General features: G+C 39.3%; 1 protein-coding gene across 1 annotated transcript; it reads right to left on the reverse strand.

Moving 5' to 3' along the window:
- Nucleotides 1–796: 796 nt before the first annotated feature.
- crhbp (corticotropin releasing hormone binding protein) lies at nt 797–19,255 on the reverse strand. The gene is made up of 7 exons (XM_072547632.1): nt 18,952–19,255; nt 18,164–18,254; nt 16,563–16,720; nt 13,509–13,719; nt 8,917–9,059; nt 4,357–4,474; nt 797–2,779 (listed from the first exon to the last, which is right to left on the reverse strand). Exons 1-7 carry the CDS (start codon nt 19,030–19,032, stop codon nt 2,622–2,624), a joined length of 960 nt encoding a protein of 319 aa, XP_072403733.1. The 5' UTR covers nt 19,033–19,255; the 3' UTR covers nt 797–2,621.
- Between the last annotated feature and the right edge of the window lie 682 nt (nt 19,256–19,937).

A 19,937-nucleotide genomic window follows, 5' to 3' on the forward strand; every position in this document is an offset into this window, starting at 1 on the left:
CTTTGGAGCAATTGGTGTAACTGAGTGGCTTGCTAGGTCATTTCAGAGAGCAATTGAGAATCAATCACATTGCTGTAGATTTGGCGACCAGGTGAGGTTGACAAATTTCCTTCCCCAAAGGGTATTAGTGAACCAGATGGGTTTTTCCTGACAATCTGCAATGGTTTAATCAATAGATACTTAATTCCAGATTTTTTAGAATTGAATTCAAAGTCCACCATCTGCCACAGGATTTGAACCCTGGGCACTAGAGCATTAGTTGAGTTTCTGGATCAATAGTCTGTTGATAATACCATTAAGCCATGACCTCTCCATCCATGGTGAATGAGCTGGATTTGGACTTCCTTTAATTGTGTATTTTTTTATTGGTTGTACGTCAGGAACCTATTGCGAAGGGTAGGTTCTGGCTTGCACCACATAAGGTTGGTGCCAGTGGTGGGAAAATCGCAGATTGTACAGTACTTCCACGTCTTCTGCCATTCCACAAGATGGATGTTGGAGAGCCTGGTTGCATAATTAATGAGCTGGAGACTGGAAGATTGCATTAGAAAAGTTGGCACGTGCTATAGTGAACAAAGTGTTCACTCGAACAAACTTTGCCAAAAGCAATGGGAAATTCAGCCCAAAGTGATGTAATATGCATTTACATAAATTATTCTCACTTGTAGTTCAAGACATTGTAACGTGGCTTGAAATGCTTTAACTCAGTGCAGTAACTTTGATGTGAGTTGCAGAAAATGAAAAAAACATGTTGAATGGTTAAACTCATCCATAAAATAATACATTTGAAAACAAAAATTGTCCACAGCACTTTATTTTGTCTTTGCGTTAAATATGGATGATTAAACTTCAATATACAGATTCTCATGCTGTAAAATATTTTTAAAGAGGATTTAATTATGGCTAAATGATGATATGATGTAATGTTAAAATCTCTTTTTGGAAATGCTGTATCAGTTAACTTGTCCTTTCTTTATGCTTCAGGAGAATTGATACTAGGTTAGAATGCTCAGAGACCCAGTGCAAACGCAATTCCTTCAGTTCAATAATGATTCAGTGATCCTGGATAGTTTTGACTGGCCGGCATGATGGGAGTGATGGAAAAGCAGATGGGTCAAGCCTGAAAGTGTGCATCTTCTTCATTCATTGATAGATTTCCTGCCCAGAGATGAGCTTGATTGACATGTGTGATTTCCAATCATGCAGGGAGCCCAAATGTGCAGGCTACAAGCCTAATCCTGTGGCATCAGATCCTTAGAGGCATTAGTTTCCTTATCCTGCTGGGTGTATAGCCTTACAATGCGTCTGAACACCCTGAGTCCAGAGCATTAAAGGTCTAATCACCAATACTGGATTGAATATGATCCCTGAACCTTGTAGGTGCCTGATCTGAGGGCGGGTTAAATCACTGATCTCAGGGAGATTTGATTCTGAAGGAATTCTGATCTCCAACCCGAGTTAGAATGCAATCCCCAACCACGGGCCCCAAAGGACAAGGTGCTCACTCAAACAAACGCTGTCCCTGATTAAACTCATTGCTGTAGAAAGTGGGAGTTAGGTCTGATCTCAAAACTCAGAGGGCTCTGATTCATGAGTGTTTGTTTGGGAAGGGTAGGGGTGCGATGGTGGGGAGAAGTGTGGCTGAATTGGAAACTCTCCATATTTAAAATGTCAAACTTGCTGTGGCAAGTGGATTGACCGCTGAACTTCTTCCAGCCTAAATAAAACAACATCCAGAAGTCAGCAGGGTGAAAATTCAATACACTCTGATTTGTTGCTATTTATTTGAACCCTCCATCACCATCTAATCCCTCCCTTGCTGGAGGTTAAAATGCCACTTTTAGTCTTTGAAGTCAATAGTTCAATTGTAAATGTACTTCACTCTTGAAATTTTAAAAGCGATTTTAAGCCCTGAAAAATATTAGTTTGGTACCATATTATTAACAAGTACCATAATGGGCACAATTGAAAAGGGACTAGGGAATATTCATCAGAGGGATTTTAACCCTGTCCACTCAAAGGAAAAATACAGTAGAAACTCAACTATACTTGGACCTGAATGGATTGGTTGTAATGGAGCACCATTTTGAAGTATAAAGTCTGTGTCATTCACATTCAATTTACCACTTCTGTCAGAACAAAAAAAAATGGCCATTCCAGCACTTGGAACAGAATAAAGATACTGCTGTTAATTATCTTTATTTACATAATACTGAATTGCCTCACAAAGTGTTTCATACAGTGCTGGTGGTCCGGTGTGGCAGCATCATTTCTAAGCAATAAATATGAAGTAAATATACTTTGCTATCACAATTGAATCAAATAAAGTCTTAGCAAGCAATTATTTATTTTCTCTGTTGGCCTAATGACCATTCTTGCTGCTGGTCTAATTTAAACTTTTGCTGACTTATTGACTGGCAAAGCAGCAAGAACCCACTGTCGAGTTTGTTCATTAATCAGGAAGATAAAGCAGCAGCTACCTGGCAAAGTTCTAGTAAATGAATTAACAAGGTAGTAAAAGACGACCACTACAGATCTCATACTTTTGACAGAATTACAACAATGCTACAGCTTTACTCCTTTACTCAGAGAATAGGTGGTATCTGTGCTGAGAAATCTACTCAGTCTGCAGCGTAGCAGAAATCCTCAACTCCATTTTCATTCTGTTTGTCCAACTCATGCTGCCCCAGCTGACGGTACTCAAACGTAAGGCGATTTATGTACTTGCCGCTGGACACAATGCGCACAACGGTGTTGTCACACCCAATCTTAATTTGTGCTGAAATAAAAATTTGTAAGTTTTAAAAAAAACTTTCAAACAAACTAGTCCTCAAAGGAATAAAAGGCAGCTGCTGTGAATATGATTGCAACAATTACCTCTAAGCACATAAAAATATGTGACTAAATCATAGGAGAATAGTTGGATTGGGCTCAAAACAAGGACAGGGATTAGGATGCATGATCAACCCCTCAATTTCATTGTGATGTAGCAGTCAATCTACTTGCTGCCTGCCAGCTATTAGTGACTGTGGACAACAGCCAAAGACTAAATATGTTGCCTCCATGTCTCAGCAAGGGGCCAAGTTTGATTCAGGGTTGTCAACACTTAAAGCTGGTGTCTCTTAAAGATGAAGTGAGTCTGCTGCACATTAATAATTCACCAAAACTCCTTGGACAGCACATTGTGAAACCACAACCTTTACCACCCAGAAGCAAAGAGCACTAGGTGCATGTGAACACTGCAACCTCAAGTTGTCCTTCAAGTCACATCATTCTGAATGAGAAAGTATTGCCATTCCTTCAGTTTCATTGGGTCAAAACCATAGACCTCACTCCCTAATGGCATTGCGACTGTCCCTACATCCCAAAGACTGCAGTCATTCAAGGAGCTCATCACCAAGGGCAATTAAGGATAGGAAACAAATGCTGACATAGGCAGCGACGCTCACGTCCTATGAACAGATAAAATAAAGTTGAAATGGGAGCTATTACAGATGTTGCCTGCCCCAGCCTGGTAATATCCTGACAAAGACATTTAGGGTAATGCTTACTTTCAGTCACCATCTTTGCCCTACTCCGAGGCTGCAGATCTGCCTACATAGGCTGGTAGATATTCACGTGCACACCTTTTGTAAAATAGAGTCAATGCACACACTGCCTCTGGGTTCAGTTAAGGTATAAGAAATTTTCCTGGAAGACCATTGGTGAATAGACTTTTAAGAGGTCTCTCACTCCCACTATCTCCTCCTCCCTCTGTGAACAACTCGTCCCCTACTGCTTTGCTTCTCTCACACATGCTTCTGTCCAAAGTGATGGGTACTCGGGAATCTATGATTGAGAGACAATTTGACCATTGAGAACCAAGGGCTTTGCCTTGAGTAGCACCAGTCCTTGTTGGTGTATCACCAACTTCAAACATCTCTGTGAACTACCAAACATTTCCCCAAACTCATCCAATAGGAATTAATGGGCAACAAGCCTGGAGACAAGGTTTGTAGAAAAATGATCAGGAGCTCATATTTTATGTAATCAAACAAAATTAATACTCAGTCACTAAATCCGAAAAGAACCTCCTAAGACCCCTGATTCATTGGGAAAGCATAAATTAAAAGGAAGTAAAATTCTGATGGATAAAAATGGGGTAATATCAAACTGTCCTTTCATGATAGCCCTCAAATCCTAATAAACATCACATGCAATCAACACTTAATCATTATTTATTAACTTAATCATTAACAACTATCATAAATTAAAAATAAACATACATATATATCATGTCCTTCCAAACATGGAAAGACTTCTAAAATAAATTTTATCATGTCCGTAGAACTTTGATTCATGGAATCAATCTCTCACCTGGTCCACTGAATGAGTAGCAAATGTCAGCCACTGGGTACATCCGGCTCGGGTCCAGTCTATTCCCTCCCAAAAGTTGCACAAAATCAGTTGCTCCACCACAGCTTTTAATGGGTAGCTAATGGACAAGATACAAAGAAATCCATGCAGCTCATTTACATATGGTACTCCACAGAGGGCATATCACAAAACAGATCATAATCATCTGCTAAGTTCCGCATTTGAGAGAATGTAAAGATGTTGGACCTGTCAGTTTGCTTAAATGAAATGGTAAGTTCTGACCAGAGGTTTTATGATGTTACGATCTCTGTAGAGACCTGTAACTTATAAAAATAAATTCAAAGGCTACTGACTGAAATGACCAGTCAACAAGATTTCAAGTTTCAAGACTTTTACACAACACCAAAACTAAACGTGATACTGATTAATTTCTGTAGACAACTTAAACTCTATATTTCAGAAAGAATTGCCTGTTCAACAATTAAAATGACTGAAATTTCCTGAGCATAATTCTACTATTCGTTGGTCCTCAAGTGACTTAACATCATTCTCCAAGAACAGTTAGAAATGACTATTAGCTCCTTTTTTCTTTCCAAGCTTGTTAACTTCTAACCTCCAACCTGATTTTCACTGTGTATGTTATCCTGAAGATTTCTCTCTTGATCCAGTGGAAACTCTCATAATTTTGGTCTCTTCAATTTGAGTGTGATCTCCAACTTGCGTTTTGTGTGGTGGATGAGAAGACTTGCTGCTTTTATCTCTTTGTCAGTCTGCCTATCTGTCTCTCTCTCTCAGATTCTTGGACATTCACCCTCACTGTGAGATTCAGGGATCCATTCGGGAAAACCTGCACCTTATAATGGCTTCCTATGGACTCAGTTTTTCATACCCATCTCCATGGCAACAAGCAAGACATAGGTTTAGTATCTTAGTATAAATGCTAATTAGTTATTCTCTAAGCCTCCAACTTCATTCAATTGTTGAATTAAATCCTTAGATTAACGTACAGCATTTTATAGAACCTGACAATTCTAATACTTCCCCAGGAATTGGAGACTATTGTCAACACAAGTGCTCTGGTCATTGTTTCCAGGTGAGAGTAACTTGCACTTTCTTCCCCAGTGAAACAAGCTGGCCCCCTCTCTAACCACTAACAGTCGAGAGTGTGGTGCTGGAAAAGCACAGCCAGTCAGGTAGCATCAAGCAGCAGCAGAATTGACGTTTCGGGCATAAACCCTTCATCAAGAATAAGACTTGTGGGCCGAGCGGCTCAGACATAAATGGGGCATGGGTAGGGCTGGGGGGGGAAGGTAGCTGAGATTGCAATTGGAAGATGAAGGTGAGCGAGAAGGTGATAGGTTGGAGAGGAGGGTGGAGTGGAAAGATGGGAAAGGCGATGGACAGGTCAAGAGAGCGGTGCCGAGTTTGAGGTTTGAGACTGGGATAATGTGGGGGGGAGGGGAACTAAGGAAACTGGTGAAATCCACATTAACCCCGTGTAGTTGCAGGGTCCCAAGATGGAATAGGAAGCATTCTTCCTCCAGGCATCGGGTGGTTAGGATTTGTCAATGGTGGAGGCCCAGAACCTGCATGTCCTTGGCGAGTGGTAGGGGACATTGAAGTGTTCAGCCACAGGGCGGTGGGATTGTTTAGCATATTTGTCCGAGAGGTGTTCTCTGAAACAATCCACAAGTTGGTGTCCAGTATCCCCGGTGTAGAGGAGACCATATCAGGTGCAACGGGTACAGTAGATGACACTGGTGGAAGTGCAGGCAAATTTCTGTTGGATGTGGAAAGATCCTTTGGGGCCTTGGACAGAGGTGAGGAGAGTGGTGTTGGTGCAGATTTTGCACTTCCCCCCTCACCTCCATCCAAGACATCGATTCTCCTGCTCCTCGGATGCTGCCTGACCTGTTGTGCTTTTCCAGCACCACACTCTCAACTCTGATATCCAGCATCTGCAGTCCTCACTTTCTTTGAGCCATTAACAGCAAAGCCATCCAAAGCAGATCAGAATTCCTCTTCATTCCTCTATTTTCATATTTGTAATAATGTTGGTTAATGTTTACATTGACAAAATTAATCCATCTGTGTATGTTCTAACGGTATACACCATCTGTCTCTTAGGGTGTGATTGATGTCGAATTACGTAGATCAAACTTCTCATTAGATTCTACAGGGTACAACTTTGAAATATGTTTCAGACGTTATCACTATCAGGGGATGTGTGATATTTCTGTATGAGGTTCCTGTTCAATTTTCCTAACATTAACAGAAAGACTTTGCTATTACAGTTATACTATGCAGCTTACATAAATATGAAGCAGTCTTTAACTTTGCATCAACACAAATTGTAAAGTATAATTCAGATGGCAAGTTACGTGAATTCAATTTATCAAAATGGTGCGAGCCCACCTCCAGGGTGTTGTGTCACACTGCCTTGGCTTCTCGCCAGCTTTTCTGTATAATTCAAAGATGAAAGTTAAAATGGTTTCGTTAACAGCGAGCAAGCAATTGGATGCTTGTCCACAGAGTTCCACAAATGCCCGTAAATTCTCTCAAGCAGAAATCCATTTTCACTGGTCAGAGAACAGCACCCTGTTACTTTCAGTAACTATCCGTACATTGAAAACAGCTGAATCATCATGTGGAAATTAACAGTATATTGCCATCTAATAAAAATTGCATTACTGACTGCAATTAATACAGTCCTAAGTAGTGAAATCAGGCAGCAAGATATATTCAATTGCTGGATTGGTTACATTTGTACAAAATTACTTCATTACAGATTTATGACATGGGCTTATTTCAGTGTATATGCTATCAACAATTATTTTGAGAAGGTTGTGATAAACCTTATGTACTCATACAGGCAAATTTTCTACATCTTCTTCACGTGGGTGTGAATGTCGTGCTCATCAAATTGAGCAAGGGAACGTTTTGCACTTTTTCTCGACATTTATTGGCAACAATCACTTTGGGTCAATTATAGTCAGCTCGACTCTGAAATCTGATTCCCATCCCACCATAAACCCTTAAACCTCACAGGAGATCTTCTGCTCATGTCGCATTTTCATTTCTCATTTCCACTTCTCATTTCCACAAAGCTATCATTAACAACTTGTACTTTTAACACAGCAAAATTCTTCAATACACAGTGGGATTGATATGTATAATTTTAATGTTATTTGCTGTGAGTATTTTGTGTTAGTAACCATGGGTTTTCTGCATGTCTGAAATTAATAGTGAATTCATTAATTTATTAATAATTAATTCATCAGCATTTCTGTGGTCATGGTGATTTATTTTAAAAACAGTCTTGAGTCCTGGCTTCAGACTTGATGGGTTTGTGCACCAGTGATGGCTCTCTATTTATTTTATAGTGTCTAGTGACCCAGCATGGTAAATAGTGCAGCCTCAAAAGTTTGTTATATTGTTTTTTGGTTAAGCTGAAGGAAATGCCCAGAGCTGAGAGAGACTGTTAAGGTTCACTTCTGATTTTAAGTGGGGCAATCTTATGAAATCCTTTGAACAGGATGGTTGTGCAAACAGTGCTCCTGAAAGGAAAGGATATATAATGAGGTAGGTTATAGTGAAGAGTTAGCGTTAATTCCAGAAGGTTTGGGATAAACCCCTGAAAAGGTTACTTAAAGCTGAATACATTGGAGTTCAGGTATATGAAAGACCAAGAAGCACAGCCGATTTGTGATGCAGAGTGAGGCCAACAGCATGCATTCGTTTCCTTCAATGACTGAGGTTATCATGAGGGATTCTCCTTCTCAACTTCTCCCCGTGCCTGAGGTATGGCAACTCTCAGGTTAAACCATCACCAGTCATCTCTCCCTAATGGGAGAGCAGTCTGGAACGACAATGGCGACTTTACCTTTCGCAATGCATGACAGTTTCAGCAACAGTTGAGCTGAGGCAAGTTGGGGTCAGACATTGTTACCAAAGTTAAAACAGACGGAGGTTAGTGACAGTGCGTACTGATGAGTAATTCATCTTCAAGTTAAATATGCTAGGTCCAGGTTAGGATGGCTATAGTTCAGCCTTAGACAGTTACCAGGGAGAGGGATGGAACTGATAGCTAAGGAATAGCGTTTTCAGCAGGGACAGAAGTTAATGAAAATGAGAGCATCAATCAACTTTGTAACCTTTAGAGTGAGACTGGCAACTTTACAGCACTTAGTGTAAAAAACAGATAATTTGTAGTTTAGGCCCACACGCTTTTGGGCCAGGACACAGATAACCTAAATCTAAGATTTCTAGCTTGTGTTAATCTGTTCCAAAGAAAGTATCTTCATATTCTATTGTTTTTGTAAGTCCCTGGGAAGTTTGTGAGCCGTTTTATCAACTACTGCTCCCATCTCTAAAATATCCAAATTTCTACAAACTATAAGATTCCTCAGATGCTGCAGGATCCAGTGGGATGTTTTCAAATAATATTTTAGGCACATGTATAATTTCTTTCCACAATCATGTAATAAGTTACATAGCATTTGAACACAACCCTAATTAATTAATTAATTAATCAATCAACCCTTTGTGAATCATAATTACCTGCAGATCATTGAAGTGTCCCAGGGTCAACTCAGAGATCATGATTTCTGTTGGGTAAATGATGGAAAAGCTGCAGTTTCTCTTCTGGTGAGGAATGACCATTGTGAATCTTCCATCAGGAGTTTGGGAAATTACATTGCAAGCTTTGTGGAAGAACAAACAATATTTGAGAGACAGAATGGCTACATAAATACAAACTCTTGGGCTTTTAAAGGTCAGCAGTGGAGTTGTGCTTTGAATGCCAATAACCTATCTAGTGTTATTTTACTTTGCAATTTATAGTCACACTTGTTGTAATTTTACTTATTTTCACCAGTCTATTTTCTTCACATAATGAAGCAGAGTTCTGAATGTCACCTTAAAGATCAGATGGACAGGACTGAAAAATGGATCATGGATCACCATCTCCCTCCCATTTCCCAATTGGAGATATATGTGCAGTACATTCTGTCAATCCATTTTCTGATGAGCTCTTATAAAAGATCTGTGAGCAATGAAAACTCATGTCTGTTACATTTTTCCTCAAGTGCCCATGGCAATTCTGGGTGCCAAGGATGCCTGGTTGCTGCTAGAGGCCTGCATTGCCACAAGAGTAGAAAAAGACGATGCATTTTAAAAATCCAAAATACTTATATAGGTCAGAAGGGAGATTCCAAAATTACTTCAAAAAAAATAACGGATTTGAGGCTCATGACAGCCAGGCTCTCTGGGCAATGTACCAAAAGGGAGTTAATGGTTTCGTAATTGGCTCAAATCAGGAATACATCAATTTGGTTATTTAATTTTATCCAACTTTCATGTGGGAGTAAAATGTGAGCTAAAGCATTCTCAAGAAACATGAAGTTCATTATTCCCAGTAACAATTCAACTAAGGTGAGTTGAATAAGCCATTAAATGTAATGCTCAGTCAGATGTGGGTATTCTGAGTGTCCTTTTTGTGGCAATATTCCATCACAACTGATATCTAGAACTACAGTGTTAACATCACTTGTAGCTATCCTTTGCAGATGAATTTTTGGCTGTAGTTTTACAAAAGAGACTGGTAGTTGAAAATATTTTTAATCAACCGGTTCAGTCATGTTACGACAAAACAGCTGGATTCTGAACTCACGTTCTCCTGGTTCATAGGTAAAGACACTATCACTGCACCATAATAATTAATAAGATTGATCATTTAAATATTCGGTTTTTAAATATTGGGATGTGAGTTACCGTCAAGAGTGTGGTGGTGGAAAAGCACAGCAGGTCAGGCAGCATCCAAGGAGCAGGAGAATCAACATTTCGGGCAAGAGCCCTTCATCAGGAATATGAATTACTGTCTATTCTCACATAATCACTTTCTAATCCATGCACTGAGGAAGTTATCTGAAACAACTGTATTTAACGATTAAATAAGGTGCTCATACAGTTAATGCAGTTTACAATGCTGAAAAGATAAATTACTTTATTTCAATTTTTGAGCTCTAGAAACATGTTGAGAAATGAATTCTAACAGCATTCAGTGTTTTGCATTGGCTTTATCTGAGGGGATAATTTACAATTTTCATAATGCATTTGTACAGCTCGAGCTATGAACTGATTAATGGCTGTGCAATGTTCAAAAGACATCATGCATGAAGCTATACTGAACACTTGTGGTGCTAACTACAAGTTGCTGCATGAAAAGCTTGTTTATCTTACAGAATGAAATGGAACATTCCTCATAATCTTTTGCTTAAAGCATATTGTTTCAAATCAATGTTTTGTTTTCACGAGGCATTCAGGTCAACATAATTGATGATTAATTCACAAATATGAACTGGTATTGAGATTGAAATTAAACCTGCTGGGTATTTTAAGGTCCAGATTCAATGGACAGAAATTTGGGTCGGGAAAATTGAAGTTGGGGTCAGGTAAGGGACACTACCCGACGCTGTGAGGGGAAAGGTCACCTGGCAGGGATTTTTCCTTAATTAGCCAATTAGTGGCCAGTGGGTGGGCTCTGACAGATTCTGGAAGTTTAAGATCAACAGGAGGTTCCACAATTGCAAGCAGATGAAGCTGCAGCTCAGCTAACAGAGCAAGAGCAAGGGAGCGAGCGAGTGGCTCCATTTTGGAGAACTCGCCATAGCCTGGCCTGTGGCTGCAGCAATGACCAAGCATGTGGGGAGGGTCTTAGCTTGGTGAGTTTGCTCATCTTCTAGAGGCAGCCAGCTTAGTTTGTAATGTGTTTGGGGCCTTGAAGCCAACTTGAAAATTCAACTTTGCCTGTAATCAATTGAATAGCCTCAAGTGGCCATTTTGTCACCTTCATTGGCTACCTGCCATTGCTGACCTTAATCCTACCTTGGAAAAATAGCCCAATGTTAGATGGTACAGCAAACAGGCATGCCATGAAGTACATGATGGTTTCTGTCCACCTGTTTCTGTACTTGTCCCACTTGGATACTGGTGGTAGGACAAGATCAAGCCCCAAATTCCAGTATTGCAAGAGGCCTGAGGAAGTTGGTTCTTCTGGATAATTGAGACAAGTTGCTGCTAGTCACCCTTTTGTGGGCAGGGTGCTTGATGGGAGACAACAGTTTTGGGCTACCATTCTCACTGGCAGAAATCCTCAGAACTACGATGATTGGGGATTGGGATGTTCTACAGGATGTTTCGGTGAACTAGGCATGGCTCGGGGCATGCATAGCTTTTCCTTTTGCTGAATTATCTGTTTTACCTGACAAACAGGCACAACACAATCACTTCCAAGCCTTTCTCCTTGGATAGATTTTTGTATTGTGTTAATTCTGTAATAATAAATAAATGGAACTTTTTCAGTAAAATATAAACACTGTACCCTTTTTTGGATCAGTTTAACATTTCCTGCATTGTCTTTAACAGAAAAAATAATTTAGTGACTCAGTAAAATGCTACATCAAAGGTTTTATAATTGATAAATGGCACACTGGAAAATGACTCTTTGAGCTATACTAATGCATATAATAGTCACGTTTATTGCCATAGCCTAGTGCATTCAGAATGTACAAACATTACCTTCAGATACATTTTTGAAACTGTGTGCTCTACAGATGTTAGCTAATAATGCCATTCAAATGATTTATAGTCTATAACTAAAATCTAGTGCCACAATTTTATTGAAATATACTATACTTATTTAACAGAACAACAATGTCCCACTCTTTCCTCATTTTTAACTGTCTGTCTTATTCATGCATGAAATATTCTCAAAACACTGTTATACATTTTTTATATTCCAATCATTTTCATGTTACACTGCATTTGCATACATTATATTGTGACACATACATTGCATATCTTGTCATCTTCAATGAGTCTTATAGTAAGTTTTATGGGTAAGTCTGGGGATCATACCTGAGGAACAATGACAGTTTTCTAGTTTTAAAAGCTCCTGTTAGCTAGTTATTGACTGTGGCTCACCTACCCAGCGTCACTACAATCAACACTAGGACCACTATATTTGTCTTTTAGTTAAGTAATTTAAAAAAAAACAATGTAGTCTTTCATGGGATGAGTATGTTGTTATCAACACCAGAGGTTGTTGCTCATCCCAACTGGCCTTGAATGAGATGGCTTCCTGTGTGATTTCAGAGAGCTGTCAAGATTTAACCACATTGCTGTTGATTTGGAGACACATAAGGCCAGTACAGGTAGGGTGGCAAATTTTCTTTCCTAAAGGACATTAGTGAGCCAGGTGGGCTTTTATGGCAATTAATGATAGTTTCATAGCCACCATTAGTGAGACTAGCTTTCAATTTCAGATGAACTTAAATTCCATCAGCTGATGTGTTGAGATTTGAACCTTAGTTCCCAATAAATTAGTCTGGGTCACTAAATTATCGGCCTAGTGACAGTATCACAAAGTTGTAAGGGCTAAGATTAAAGAAGCCTTAGTAAGTTTCCCCAGTGTATCCTGTGGGTAGAACAGCTACACAATGACAATGCTGGAGGGAGAATGTTTTGATACAAAGACCAATAATAGAGTACCATAATTTAAACTAACGTGGGATTTAGATTTTCTTTTATGTTCTTAAGGATTTGTATAGTTGGGGTGAACTTTGAAGTTCAATAAAATGTGTAAAAGGTGTAAAATGGGTAAAATATATGATTTCAATGGAAAGAAAAATTAGATGGTTACATAACAGTGATGATCCAATTATTATCCCTTTGGCACCACTACTGAGTTGACAAAATTGAGGGCAGTCACAAATCTGTGTTGAGTTTGTTAACTTGAATAGCACTGCCATATTATAATGGGCCTCAGCGTTATGAAGTTGGATGGTAAAGGTAAATCAACCAGAGTTTGCACTTCAAAATACCCAGTGACCATAATGGGGAAATCATGTACATTGGTACCAGGCGACACTGCATGCACACACAGAGTCTAAGACTACATATAGCAAGTAATCTCTTAACTGAAGGCTGCTAGTGGTACAGGAACTGTAACCCAGAATAGATGGCTTCAGGAGATGACAGTGACAAATTTGGATTATAACATTCAGAGAGCAAAGAATTAACTCCTAAAACACATCATGACAATTTATTCTTTCAAATAACAAGCAGAAATATGCCTAAAAATAAATACTTACGGAATGGATTGATTAGTTTCTTTATTGTTAAAGAAAATCCATTTCCAGGCATGTGAATTCTGAAGAAGAGCATTGCCACATTTTGAGAGGATCGGATTATTGTCCTGATGTTGTTATTATCACAGAAATCAATGTAGCGCTCCGAGGTGGGGAGAGGGTGATCGATGGCACTGGGAAACTTTTCCCCCTTCAATATCCAGCCATCAAAGACCTATGCATCAATGCAACTTATTTAGGGCAATAGAAGAAATTAAAAACAGAAAATGGTGATGGGTCAGGCAGTAACTGTGGAGAGAGAATCTGAGTTACTGTTTCAGAATGATGACCCTTTATCAATTCTACATCAGTCCTGATAGAAGGCTATCCCCCCCCCCCCCCACAAATCCAGGGAATGGATTTAGCCATTACAGTGGGGTTTTACAGGGACATGTGAAAGCAGGGCCAATCCCATTTTGGCGGCTTACAGGACCCAAGGAGCTGTACGATGTCCATGGCAGTTGTTCTATTAAGGATGGCCACTCAGCAACCTTCTTTCCCTCCCCAAATTCCTACTGTCACAACCTGAAGTCTGCCACCTTCTCCGCTGCTGGAAATACGGCAAGGAGGTAGGAATATGATGGGCAGGCCAACATCCATCTTCCTGCACCACTTTATGTGCACCAACCCGCTGCCTCCCAGCCCTTCTCCAAAGGGCTGTCAATATTCAGTCTGTTAACTCTGTTTCTCTCTTTGTCCATAGGTACAGCTTGACATAATGAGCGTTTACAGCAGTTTTGTTTTAAAATTTCAAATTAGAAGCATTTGCAGTATTTTGCTTTTGTACCCAAACAAGTTATTTGTATATAGACATATGTGATGCCTTTCACTGCCTGGAAACATCACAAAGAGTTTCACAGCCAATGCATTTGTTCTGAAGTGGAATGTGAGCGTATCGTGTAACAATGTGTGGGAACTTCAAAAAGAAAACTGAACAAAAGCCAGTTAAAAACAGAAAAAATCTGCAATAAAGCAGAAATTCAGGAAATATGCACCCAGTCAAATCAGCACCTGAAAGTGAAAGATCGGACAGTTTTATTTTAATCTTTTCCTATAAAATATTGATCAGTTCAGAATTTTCACCTTTCTCTAGAACAGTGATAACTGGCAGCACTAATAAAATTGGTATTTAAACAAAATGAGATTAATGCACTGCAAGACATGAGGATTTATTTGTACGCTGGGACTATTTCATTGTTCTAGGACAAAACTGTCATAATTAAACCACAAACGTTTTTCATGCTGTCTTGGATAACCACACACATTTTCATGTTTCAAGCCCAATCCCCTTTATTTCTTTCCATTTCTTTTGTTTATTATAGAAAGTAACGAATGACTATTGCTCCATCCATCTACTACTAATTCTTCTTTCAATCTCTCAATAATCACTTTGTTTCTAATTATTGTACTTCTTCTTTGATGCCCTCCTCTTGTTACATTCCAGCAGCACTCTCTAAAAGTGTGACCTCTGCACTTCAAATGCCAAGGCCAGTTAATGCATGGGAAGACCAATACCTTGAAGTGGTATGCCATCCTGACTCAGAACTATCACCACTCTTTCACCTCCTGAAATTTATTCCCTGACAGATTTTGTAAAAACACTTTGGTGTTCATCACACAAAATGAAATTAATTCAAAAAGGTGGCTCATCACCTTCTCAAGAATAACAAAGGATGGGTAACAAATCTTGGCCTTACCAGCAATTCTACATCCCAAACAATCTGAATTTCTCCATCATACTAAATTGTTTTCATCATGCTTCCTTCCCAGCTTGTCTCTAGTTCTCTCAATGTTTCACTAATATCACCACCACTCCTCTCCCTGACTTTACCAATTATTTTTTAAGTCAGTGTCTCTCACTTTACAAATAACTGATGCTAGCCCACTTGCTCTCTTTCTTCTTGAGCATATGTTTCTGATTCCATCTACTGCCAACTTCTTTCCCAGAGCTGTCAGTGTGGAACAGAGTCTGGCAGCAATACAGAGCTGCTTCATCCAATTTTCGGCCATGTCTTTTTTTTTTCTCTATGCCCCTACTCCTTCTGTAAATAGTGAAATAAATTATCCTTTCTTGAAACACAAAAAAAATCTTGGAAGTAGAATGAAGAGTTACACAATATTTGGTTTGAGTAGAACAAATAATGAGGAGCTAAAGTTAACTGAGAAATAAACCAGTCCGTTGATCTTGGAACTAGGAACACATCAGGAACTGATGAACTAAAGCTGGATGCCACTCAGTGCTATTAGTAACAAATAGAGCACAATATGGAATATGTCAGGAAGTAGCAATCAGATTTTATGAGCTGGCTGGCTATAAGAGGAAGGAAAGACTGAGGGAGATGAGGAGTTCCACATTGTTTTCTTCTGGAAAAGAATGGGAGTACTTGTTATCTGATACTGGACTAAAGCAGGCATCTTTGCAATGGACACTCGTTTTATACCATGCTGGTTAGACAATAAGCAAGGGGAGTTTGAAATGGGCCTCTGACCCAAAATATCCACTTGCCACACAAAAAATAAATTAGGTTAAAATTTAACTCAAGAGACTTTAATAATCTAGAAAGGAACATCAGAGGTCCAGTGAGTGTGATATTATTGATAAAATGATAGGAAAGAATGCAAAAGGGGAAAAAAAAATGGATTCTAGAGGCAACAATGCAGTTCAACACGAGAAGAATCACCTTTTCTTATATTTAGTTCAGCATGAATTATTACATGGATTTTTTTCCCCCAGGGTAAGCATTATTCTGATCTTGCATGGAACTGGGGTTTTATAAAAATATATGGGGGGGGGGAATAAATTATTACATGATTCACGAAACTGAGTGCCTTGGAAGCAACTTGAACACTGAAGGAATTGTGAGGAATCTGTTTAAATTAGAAGAGCTGGGAAGACCAAGAACATCAAAGATAGCATAGAATTGCAAAGACTGGAAGCATCAAATGTAAAATAAAGACAGTTCTATTCATTAAAAATTGATCTTTTTTTTAAAAAAAGGCTAGCTTGTTTACACATACCTTGAGGAAATCTCCACCTTGACAGTCTATATTGACATTGTTATATTCAAGGGAGATAATCTCATCTGGACTGCCAATGAAGAAGGTAGCACAATGGAGTTCTGGTCGATTTGCACTGAATGTGAACCGTCCATCAACACTCAACATGTCAATGCATTCTGTCGCAAAAGGATTACAAGAAAATAATCATGTCATCTGATGGTCAAAGTGAAGGCTACCATTACATTTACTAAGTTCCAGTTATTGTGCAGCTTCCAAACTAAATATTTCATAACAATTTCACTATAATCTTCGAAAATGAAAGCAATGCAACATTTGTTAAACATTCTAACAATTTGTTGATTATAACAGAAAATTTAGCAACAATTGAGACTTGGTGAATATCCTGTCTTTTCACCATATAGATTACATTATAACAATTTTTAAAAAATATTGCGACTGGGTTATACATTTTACAGCTATGGTCTTAAAAGACATCTGTTAAAGATTGGATTTCACCATCAATCTTCTCAAAAAAATCAAAGTCATATGTAACATTCACAACTAGAGCACAATTGGACATGGGACTGGATGAGATACTGCACTCCTTATTTGGAGAGCCAAATTAGCAGAAGCTGTTAAAATAGTTACACAATAGTCTAAGTCTCAATCACTCGTCCAAATTAATTTTTGAGCAAGTGTATAATCAGTCCTATTTACCTATTTAAATAAAAATATGGTACTCCCTGAACAGGACATTAAGAGATAGTGGAATAATCAAGATTCTATGAAATTATTATTAAAGTGTACATTTAATTGCCAAAGGATATTTTTGTGTCTCCACCTCCTACCTGCACTCCCACCCCCCAAAAAATTAGATCCCTTCGTCCCAAACCAACTAAGTTAATATGGTATTTGGAATGTTCTGTCAGCTGACCTGCTGTGGCTACTTCCATTGTGCTCTCACCTCATGCAGGAATACAGCAGGCATCTCTAAAACAATATCAAACCTGACAGGTTCATCCTGCACACATCACTCTGAGCTGTGAGTATTTTTATCCTGTCCAAGGCACATTCTTGTCTAAATTAGAATTCAGACTATTTTTATCCTTTTTTTAATCTTGTTTTTTTTAAGATATCCCGCATATGTGGTTGGTTTCCTGTTCAGAGTGAGGTCTGGCAAGATGCAAAGCCTACCCATTCCCACATCTGGCTCCGTCAGAAGCAGAGTGATGGGATTTCGCGCTGTGATTTAAAATGGATAAGCAAGATAAAGACGCCTTACACGTGGTTTGGGACACAAGTCCGAGCAGGGGTACTAGAAAGCAATAGTCGACTGTGCAAGGCAGTGAACCAGTAGGCAAGACATGGAACAGCCATATGTCAAGGAATTGGATTTTTTTTTAAAATGTGCAGATTAGGTGTTTTGGTTAATGGTGTACACGGCTCACACCTGGAGCCAAGCAGCAACAAGGTTGTGAGGTTCGCTCTGTAATCTGCAGTTGCCAAAGCCCTGCTTGTTTCTTGATCTGTGTAACCGTCTAATCCTGCACATGAGGTCCGCACCCAATACAACTGTAAACAACAAAGACCCTCTGACTCACCCAGCCCACAATACTCACTCAGACTTCGGCTGTAGACGTACCCTTCAGAAAGTTCTCGCTTCAGCTCCGAGTTCAGGAGACCTAGAGTGTCCTCGATTATTTCATTTTTCTTTTTAAAAAATTGGAAACAATGTTAAGTGCACATCTGTGAAATATAGACCCACATGAAATTTAAACGCGGAAAGCAAGAAAAAACTTTCGTGGAAATGTATTAAACTAGAATTTTTTTAAAAAAGTTTTCGATGCAATGAATCCGATCTCCCAGCAGATGAGGCACTACCCGATTGCTTCTGATAATTAAATCTGAACACAATATATACGCTACATTTCAAAACCAGACCAGTGTGTTTGATACAGGTTACAAAATCCCCCGTATAAAGGATGATTCTGCACGCTGCTAGTCTGAATTGATAAGACAAGTCTCCACTACAAACTCAAGGAGCAAGTTTAAACAAAAAAAAATAAACAAGTAAAGCGCTTTATCTAAAGTTTCTCCGCTTTAAGTAGGCAGATGGTCCGCACATTTTCCAAAGTTGAAACGTGAAGGCAATACAGACGCTGGTATCAGAGTGCAGACTGAGAATAGGGTTGCTTATATTAACACATGTGCGCGCTGGTTGTCAATCGAACAGATAAAGATTTATTTCAACACTGAATGTGAACGAATGAAGGACGAGGAAATATCGTGAAAGCAAATTCTTGTCACAAAAATAAAAGACCAAAAGAGACAGACGGGTGTTTGGATGAACACATGGATGGTCAGAGGAATCCCGTCTGGCAGACACTGACTGATGGTTGTGTCCTACCTCAATGTATCTGCCTTGTCCCTGGAGGATTACCATCGGCAGCAGTACGATGTGTAGCGGAACCTTGAAGCCAGGAGACATCTTTCTTTCTGTCTCGGCGTGTTAGCAACTTGCAGTCACTGACGAGTATTGGGGAGCATGATTGAAATTCGGCTTTTATACTCGGCTGTCTGTAATTTATGCTGGGATTAGGAGCCGTGGATAACAATCAAGTTACTAGGCTACCCTATCGCTTTTACCTAAATTTACGTGAATGTGACGGCGGCAGAAGACGGATTCTCATTATCACACACAACAGAGAGAAAAAAAAATCAGCCCACATGTTCATTTCAGATGCAATATGACACCAGTAGCGATAAACCGAACAGCTCGCTCCCATCAACATCCCTGTAACTGCAATTAAAACCATAAGGTTTAACTCCCACTCTGGAGAACAGTTGGAAACATGCCACTTCTTGTGCCTGACAGTTTTCAGTTCGCTTTTCTTGCTTTAAAACAATGTCAAAACAATCTGATTGAACTCACCACCCACTAGCCAAACTATTTCATTAAAATAAAAATAAACACAGCGAGAACTCTTCCAAATGACAGAACACCTCTGATACAGCCTGCGGGTAATGTGCCTGTTCTGAAGAAGGGTCTCTGGACCTGAAGGGTTAACTGCTTTGTTGCCACAGATGCTGTCAGACCTGCTGAGTTTCTCCAGCAATTTCAGTTTATGTTTCGGATTTTCAGAATCCGCAGCTCTTGGTTTAATTTAGTGCCAATTCTTTTATTACCTTTATGAAAGAGTATGCCAATAAGAGTAATACTCAATGAAATCAGGGCTGTTCTGATTGTGGTCTCAGCACCATTTTCTGGCTTACCCTGGTAATTTCTGATTTCTGACTCCATTGTCAAGCAAAAATGTCTCTACCTCTACCTTAAATAGATTGAATGATCTCACCTCCATCACACACTCTAGGGATCAGTGTTCCACAGAACCA

The sequence above is a fragment of the Chiloscyllium punctatum genome, chromosome 2 (assembly GCF_047496795.1).
Source record: "Chiloscyllium punctatum isolate Juve2018m chromosome 2, sChiPun1.3, whole genome shotgun sequence".
Lineage (NCBI taxonomy): Eukaryota > Metazoa > Chordata > Chondrichthyes > Orectolobiformes > Hemiscylliidae > Chiloscyllium > Chiloscyllium punctatum.